The sequence below is a fragment of the Acanthisitta chloris genome, unplaced genomic scaffold, assembly GCF_000695815.1.
Source record: "Acanthisitta chloris isolate BGI_N310 unplaced genomic scaffold, ASM69581v1 scaffold12460, whole genome shotgun sequence".
In the NCBI taxonomy this organism is placed as follows: Eukaryota; Metazoa; Chordata; class Aves; order Passeriformes; family Acanthisittidae; genus Acanthisitta; species Acanthisitta chloris.
Genome location: NW_008652240.1, coordinates 1 through 8,004, shown reverse-complemented (window position 1 = coordinate 8,004; position 8,004 = coordinate 1). Strand labels below are relative to the sequence as shown.

General features: G+C 49.0%; 1 protein-coding gene across 1 annotated transcript; it reads right to left on the bottom strand.

The window, feature by feature from the left end:
* Nucleotides 1-4,769: 4,769 nt before the first annotated feature.
* TSPAN33 (tetraspanin 33) lies at nucleotides 4,770-7,869 on the bottom strand (the record flags this gene model as incomplete). The annotated part of the gene is made up of 7 exons (XM_009076617.1): nucleotides 4,770-4,871; nucleotides 5,263-5,424; nucleotides 5,809-5,937; nucleotides 6,379-6,474; nucleotides 7,382-7,456; nucleotides 7,540-7,661; nucleotides 7,812-7,869. Coding segments are annotated over 7 exons (744 nt in total), but the record flags the coding sequence as incomplete, so codon positions are not given.
* Nucleotides 7,870-8,004: the final 135 nt, after the last annotated feature.

The following is an 8,004-nucleotide window of genomic DNA, read 5'->3' as shown; positions in this document are numbered from 1 at the left end:
TTGGGCTCGGCCGGGCCAGCCCAGCGGCCCCGCGGCGCCTCCGCCTCCTCCTCCTCCTTCTCCGCCTCCTCCGGCTCGGAGGGGGAGAGGCAGGGAAGTGGGATGGGAAAAGTTTCGTTTCGGGGAGGAAAAAGTTAAGGGAAAGTTAAGGGAATAAAGTTAAGGGAAAGTTAAGGAAATAAAGTGAAGGGAAAGTTAAGAAATTGAAGAGAAAGTTAAGGGAGAGTTAAGAAATTGAAGAGAAAGTTAAGGGAAAGTCAAGAAAAAGTTAAGCGTCAAGAAAAAGTTACAAAAAAGTTAAGCAAAAGTTAAGAGAAAGTCAAGAAAAAGTCCGGAAAAAGTCAAAAAGTCAGGAAAAAGTCAAGAAAAAGTTAAGAAAAAAAGAGGAAAAAGTGAGGAAAAAGTCAAGAAAAAGTCAAAAAGTGAGGAAAAAGTCAAGAGAAAGTCAAGGAAAAGTCAGGAAAAAGTGAGGAAAAAGTCAAGAAAAAGTAGGAAAAAGTGAGGAAAATGTCAAGAGAAAGTCAAGGAAAAGTCAAGAAAAAGTGAGGAAAAAGTCAAGAAAAAGTTAAGAAAAAACGAGGAAAAAGTGAGGAAAAAGTCAAGAAAAAGTAGGAAAAAGTGAGGAAAATGTCAAGAGAAAGTCAAGGAAAAGTCAAGAAAAAGTGAGGAAAAAGTCAAGAAAAAGTTAAGAAAAAACGAGGAAAAAGTGAGGAAAAAGTCAAGAAGAAGTCAAGAAAAAGTGAGGAAAAGGTTAAGAAAAAATTAGGAAAAAGTGAGGAAAAAGTCAAGAAAAAGTAGGAAAAAGTGAGGAAAATGTCAAGAGAAAGTCAAGGAAAAGTCAAGAAAAAGTTAAAAAGTTAAGAAAAAGTGAGGAAAAAGAAAAAGTTAAGAGAAAGTCAAGAGAAAGTCAAGAAAACATCATGAAAAAGTGAAGAAAAAGTTAAGGTTATGAAAAAGTCAAGAAAGTCAAAAAGTTCCTCCTCATGAGTAAAAAGGCATTAAAAAGTGAGGGAAAGGTTTATTTTTGTGAGGAAAAGGCACTAAGAAGTGAAGGGAAAGTTGGGGTTTTGTGAGGAAAAAAAAAAGTTCAGGTCTGTGAGGAAAAGGCCAATAAAAAGTGAGAAAAGGATTCCTTTCTGCAAGGAAAGTCAGTCAAAAGTGAGGGAAAAGCCACTCAGAAGTGAGGGAGAAGTTACTTTTTGTGTGAAAAAAAGTCATTAAAAAGTGAGGGAAAAGTCACTAAAAACTGAAGGAAAAGTCAGTAAAAAGTTCCTTTTTTGAAGAAAAAGTTCTTTTGGGAAGGGAAAAAGTCAATAAAAACTGATGGAAAAGTCACTAAAAAGTAAGGGAAAAGTCAGTTTTTGTAAGGAAAATGTTCTTTTTGTGAGGAAAAACTCACCCCCAGAGAGGAAAAAGTTCCTTTTAGGAGAAAAAAAGTCTCTTTTAGTGGGGAAAAAGTCACTTTCCTGGTGTTTTTTTAGAGTGAGAAGTCATTTTTCATGGAGGAAAGCTAGACTGAGGGGGAAAGTCACTTTTCAGAGGCAAAGTTACTTTTTTGGGAAGGAAAAGTTACTTTTTGAAGGAGAAAATTCGCCTTTGGGGAAAAGAAGTCACTTTTGAGGGGAGAAAAGTTACTTCATTGAGGCCAAAATTAACTTGGAGGGGGAAAAGTCACTTTTAGGGGATACAAGACACTCTTCTAGGGACAAAAGTTCCTTTTTTTTTTTTTTTTTAAAATCACTTTGGAGGGACAAAAGACACTTTTTTTGAGGAGAAAAGCTGCTTTTTGGGGACAGAAGTCTCTTTTGAGGGAAGTTGCTTGGGGGGAGAAAAGTTACTTTTTTTGTGGGGAAAAGCCACTTTGGGGGGACAAAATACACTTTTGGGGAAGAAATGACTGTTTTGGGTGACAATGCCCATTTTGCTGGGGAATGAGTTGACTTTTTGGGGGAGAGAAGGTTTTGGGGGAAGAGGTTTTTGGGGAAGAGCAGAGATTTTTGGGGAAGAGATTTTTGGGGAAGAGGGTTTTGAGGAAATTTTTGGGGGAAAGGTTTTTGGGGAAGAGCAGAGATTTTGGGGCAGAGGTTTTGGGGAAGGTTTTTTGGGGGGAGAGAAGAGGGTTTTGGGGACAAGGTTTTTAGGGAAGATGTTTTTGGGGAAGATAAAGAGTTTTTGGGGAAGAGAGTTTTGGGGGGAGAGCAGAGGTTTTTAGGGAAGAGCAGAGGTTTTTGGGGAAGAGAAGAAACTTTTTTGGGGAAAGCAGAGGTTTTTGGGGAAGGGAAGGGTTTTTTGGGGGGAAGAGCAGAGGTTTTTGGGGAAGAGAAGAAACTTTTTTGGGGAAAGCAGAGGTTTTTGGGGAAGGGAAGGGTTTTTTGGGGGGAAGAGCAGAGGTTTTTGGGGAAGAGAAGAAACTTTTTTGGGGAAAGCAGAGGTTTTTGGGGAAGGGAAGGGTTTTTTGGGGGGAAGAGCAGAGGTTTTTGGGGAAGAGAAGAAACTTTTTTGGGGAAAGCAGAGGTTTTTGGGGAAGGGAAGGGTTTTTTGGGGGGAAGAGCAGAGGTTTTTGGGGAAGAGAAGAAACTTTTTTGGGGAAAGCAGAGGTTTTTGGGGAAGGGAAGGGTTTTTTGGGGGGAAGAGCAGAGGTTTTTGGGGAAGAGAAGAAACTTTTTTGGGGAAAGCAGTGGTTTTTGGGGAAGAGAAGAAGTTTTTTCAGGGGAGATCATAGTTTTTTGGGGAAGATTAGGGTTTGTTTTGGGGAGAGCAGCCACTAGCTCCCTCCTCGCCGGCCGCACACGGAGTTGCGCCGCACACATCCCGACTCCTCCCCGCAGGGACCACCCAGCCTCGGCACCAGGCAAAACTCAGCCAAGAATCCCCAAAAACTCCACCCACGGTTTACGATAGCTCCGAAAGGCCGCGGAGAGGCCCAGGCCTGCCGTGCTGCTCAGCTCCGCTGCCTCTCAGCCCCTTCTGCCTTGCCTTGGGGTCTGCAGAGGTGATGGGGACACTGTCCGTGATTCCCCTGGTCCCCATCGAGCCACTCCAGGGCCGTGGTGGTGTGCCCCCCCCTCCCCCCCGGTGATCCTGATACCAGCAGATCTAAGAGCACAGCTCCCTGTTCCTAGGTTAACCCTTTGGAATCACATATTTAACTCCTTCTGTGGCTTTGCAGGACTTAACTCCTAAACATGTCTATGTATTTGGAGCTTTGGTCCAATTGCAACCTTCTCTTGTCATGTATTACTTTCAAGGAGTTATATGTTACTTTTTCGTAGGTTAACCCTTTGGAATCACATATTTAACTCCTGTGGCTTTGCAGGACTTAACTCCTAAATATATCTATGTATTTGGAGCTTTGGTCCATTTGCAACCTCCTCTTGCAAGTAGTTATGATACTTTCTCCTCCTTCAGAATATTATTCAGAGTTCTTAATTATGTTACAAAATTAGCAGAGTAGTTAGAGTAGTGTTAATTGGTGCAGAATTAGCAAGGGAGCTAAAAGAACTTAGCTAATCTAACTATCTGAGTATGTCTCAAAGGAGTTGTTGCAAGGGGCAATGACATCCTTCTCACACCTGGAGGATGTGCAGAGGAGCCAGCAGAAGTCAAACAAGACCAAGATAAGGAACTTGATAATCTGCATACGACCTAGTGAGCTGAACTAAGACCATATATGGAAGGAAGACTCAAAAGTTCATGGAAAGGACACTAATGGACATCTTTTCAACAACAACAAGGGACCACCAGAGACCATCCAAAACTCCCATGGAAGACCCCCAAGAAGCCACCGACTCAAAAGCACCTAATTAGCATAAGAAGCAAGAGAATCACTAACCAACAGAGGATAGAATACTAATTAATAAGAGGTAACTTGTGACTATTGAGCACTAATTTGTTTTCTGAACTGTGTGGTTAGTAAAAAGTTTGGATACTTGGGATGCAGCTTGGCAGAGCATCCCCTGTGCATCCAGCACTGGAATAAATAATGCCTGTGCTTAATACCACATTGGTGTTAAGGGGTTTTAGTCCCCATTTTGGTGACAGTCCAGCAGCCCCCACACAGCCTGCCAGAGATCACAGCCTTCAGCCTCATCTCTTTATTCATCGTGAAAGCCAACGGAAATGTCACAGCTTGGCACTGATTCCTCCACGTGGGGCTCAGCACCCTGGGGAGGGGCTCAGCCTCCCAGGGCAAAGGCAGGAAACCCATCCAGGACTACCACCCTCGGCTGATGAAGCACCCAGGGTCAGCCCTCATGCTCCAGGCTGGCAAGCCAAGCCCTTGGCTGTCTCATTCCCAAGGAGCACCGAGACAGAGCCAACAGGGTTGGTGGCACCTGGTGATGGGGGCAATGTCCCCAGTTCTGGAGCTCACCTTCAGTGAAGGCAGCTCAGTGCGTGGACAGAGAAATGCCCATCTCCAGCACACGTGGAGATGGGAAGCACATCTGAGTACAAACCTTTGTGCATGAGTTGTGCACCAGCAGGACAGACAGGCAAATTCACAGGGGCTGCTTCAGCCCCAAACCAGGGCACAGCAGCTTGGCACATCCCAAGCTGCCAAAGGCACCAAGTCCACAGCATCCCTGCACGTCCCTCTCTGCAGCACAGCAGCCACTGTGGACTCACAGCCTGCTCCAACCTCCTTCTTCTCTAGCAAAGCCCCTTCAGCTCTTCCCAGGGATCCAGGGTTGGGGAAACCACTGTTGAGGCCCCAGGAACCAGTGCTGTGCCACAGGCAGGGATGCTGATGTGCTGCCATGCAGCAGGGCTCAGTGCCAGCGATCTGCACGGTGCTGCTGGTTGTACAGCTGCAGCTTGATCTGGTCTCCAATCTGGTTGATAAGGAGCTGAGCCAGGAGGATGCCCACCAGCTGAAAGGGAGAGGGAGGGGATAGGGAGAGGGAAGACAAGGGGAAAGGATAGGGGAGAGGAAGAGGGAGGGGAAGGAGAAGGGGAAGGGCAAGAGATGGGTAGAGGGAAGGTGAAAGGGAAGGGGAGAGGCAAGAGATGGGGAAGGGGAGAGGGAAAGGGAAAGGGGAAGAGAGAGAGAGAGAAAGAGAAAGGGGAGAGGGGAGAGAGAGGCAGAGGAACACCAGGCAGTGTCACCCCATGCCTGACATTTGCACTGCTCCCCATACCCCAAATCCCACTCCAACTTTCTCCTGTTCTGCAATGAGCCACATTGTTACAGCAACTCCCAAACGAGACAGAGTACAAAGCAGAGCTGTGGGACAGACCCCCCAGTCCTCAGGGACCCCATACCTGGGGGAGGGCCAGCCCCAGGGCGATGCCCCCCAGCAGGAAGAGGTGGCTGTGGATCCAGTTGATCAGCTTGTCGATGCAGCCGTTGGTGTAGATGAAGGCACTGGCCTCCAGGTAGCCCCTGGCCTGCATCCCCTGCCCACACATGGTGTTGATAACAGCCTGGGAGGGGGGACAGGGCACAGAGGGGTTGGGGACAGAACACACTGGGGTCCCTGCCACGTGAGGGGACAGCTGTGGGGCAGCCAGGAGCTCTGCCCTCACCTTGGCACCAAACAGGGTGTCTCCATCCCAGCCTTCCTGAGCCAGGCTCCCTAAACACTCCCAGTCCCAAAAGGGACAATCTCTGGGGATGGCAGGGGGAGTACACCCCCACCCCATCACAGCAGCCCCAAACCCAGAGGGTGGGATGGGAGCCCAAACACTGCTGGTGGTGTGTTCCCTCTCCTTGGGAAGGAGCTCCAGGCTCAGTGCAGCCCCAAGGGATGGGGAAGAGGCATGGAGTGGGGGTCCCCTGAGGACACCTGGGGTCCCCCAAGGGCTCACCTGGTTGTTATCATGCAGGCAGCAGGAGAAGGGGACGGAGCATCGCTCCCGGCTGGGGTTGGCATCAGTGCAGTTGAAGTACATGTTCTGGGACCAGTCCTTGTAGGACACACCCCCACAGCAGCTGAACTGTGGGGAGGGCATGAGGTACTCAGCAGGGAGGGGACCCCAGCCCACTTCAGGGGACAAGACACTGAGGAGGGGTGTTTCTTTCCCCCCAATCCCCTTTTCCTCCAGCACTCCCCAAACCTCCACCTGCCCTGGCAGAGCCTCACCATGAATGTCAAATCCTCATGGATCATAGTATCATAGTATGTTAAGAAGTTGGAATGGAGCTTAGAGATCATCTAGTCCCAACCCCCTGTCCTGGGCAGGGACACCTCCCACCAAAGCAGGTTGCTCAAGGCTTTATCCAATCTGGTCTTGAACACTGTCAAGGCTGGGGCAATGGATGAGCTACCCAACATCCCCAGCTTGTGACATCCCATGGATTTAAGCCTGACCCACAAGTGGGGACACATCCTTGTCCAGCAGAGGGAAACCCCAACCCTTCCAGACTCCTCCACACACCTCCTTCTGCCCGAAATCGATGAGGTTCTGCAGGTCCAGGTCATCCCGATAGTGCACGATGGCCCCGTTGATGACCTGACTGACCTTCCCACGAGCCTGTGGGGCAAACAGGGGGAATTCTAGCAAGGTCATCACCCAGCAGGACAGGCTTGGGGTCACTCAGCCCCTCTGCTGCTCCCAGGAAGGGAGTAAAAAGACAATGGTATGGAAGTTATAGGGGGAAATACAGTTGCTACTCCCTGGATGGAACGTGGTCAGCATTCTCAACCTCACACACACACACACCAAAATCTAAGGGGGCTAAACAGAGGTGGAGCAGAGTGGAGACACCATGTCCAGGCTCTGTCTAAACCCTTGCAGAGGAAGGAACTTGGTGGTACTGATAAGCCACACAGCAGCTGAAACCCAAGGGAGATAGAGGAAGATGTGCTACTGCTGAATCAGCAGCTGTTGAGAAATCCTTGTCCTTGGACTGACCATGTTCCACCCCAAGGTTATCTCAGGTACTATACTGAGATATCCACCCCCAAGGCACGACCACCCCTCACTAAGATGCAGGACTAGAGTCACTCAAGCTCCACGTAAACATAAAGATATGGTATAAAATTGAGTTAAGAAGGGGGAGAAGAAAGGGAAGACTCCACGGTAACTTCTGGCATCAGTCAGATGCCAGAACCTCTCTTCTCACCCCCATAAGGACACTTATTGTATAAGAACTATACTCTCTGCTGGATCATTATCTCAAGCACCTTTTAATGAGGATTAGACCCAGTTCTACTAATAATTAGTGTTACTCTGCGAGTCCTTCAAGGGCACTGGCAGTGGGTAAAGGTGTGGAGACCCAGGAGGGGTTTGGCATGATCGAGTCAGTCGAACCCTCTGACCTTGTGAACTTCTCAGTGAAGGGGACAGGGTTGGGGACAAGGGTCTTGTGTTTCCAGGGGTGCTGAGAGACTAAACAAACACTAAAGCTCTGAGGAAATCTCCCCTTTTCACACGGTACCTCATCAGAGAAGACAAAGCCCAGCACACCAGCTGCCAGCTGCAGGAGAAAGATGATGGTCACGCAGAAGGAGAACTGAGGGCAAGAGGAGTGTGATGGTTGTGGGACCACAGGAGAGACACCAAGATCCCATGGACTCCCAATCCCCAGGGACTCACTGTCTTCAGCAGGCAGATGTTCTCCCTCAAGGAGCCAATGCAGCCACAGAAGGTGATGAGGAAGGTGAGGACACCAACGACGATGAGGAGGATGGCAGGGTCCACCTCCAGGCAGGACATCTCTGTGTGACAAGCTGTCAGCAGCAGCCCCCCACTTGCCAGCACCCCCTGATCCCCCAGGATCCCCATTGTGGTGCTGGCTTGGAATCAGCCTGGATTGACAGGGGACACTGAGGTACCTCAGTGTGTGTCCCCAAGCCCCCCAACCTCACCTGTGTGTTTTTGCAGCCGCGCGTAGACCCCCACTGCCACCATCACCATGGAGATCATCTGCAGAGCAGGATGGGGTTATGAGGCACCACCACCCCCTCCCACACCTGGGGTTCCAACTGCAGCCCCCCATGGAGCCAGGGCTGCAAATGAGCCATCAGAGCTGGACCTGCTGCCTCAGTTTCCCCTTGTTAC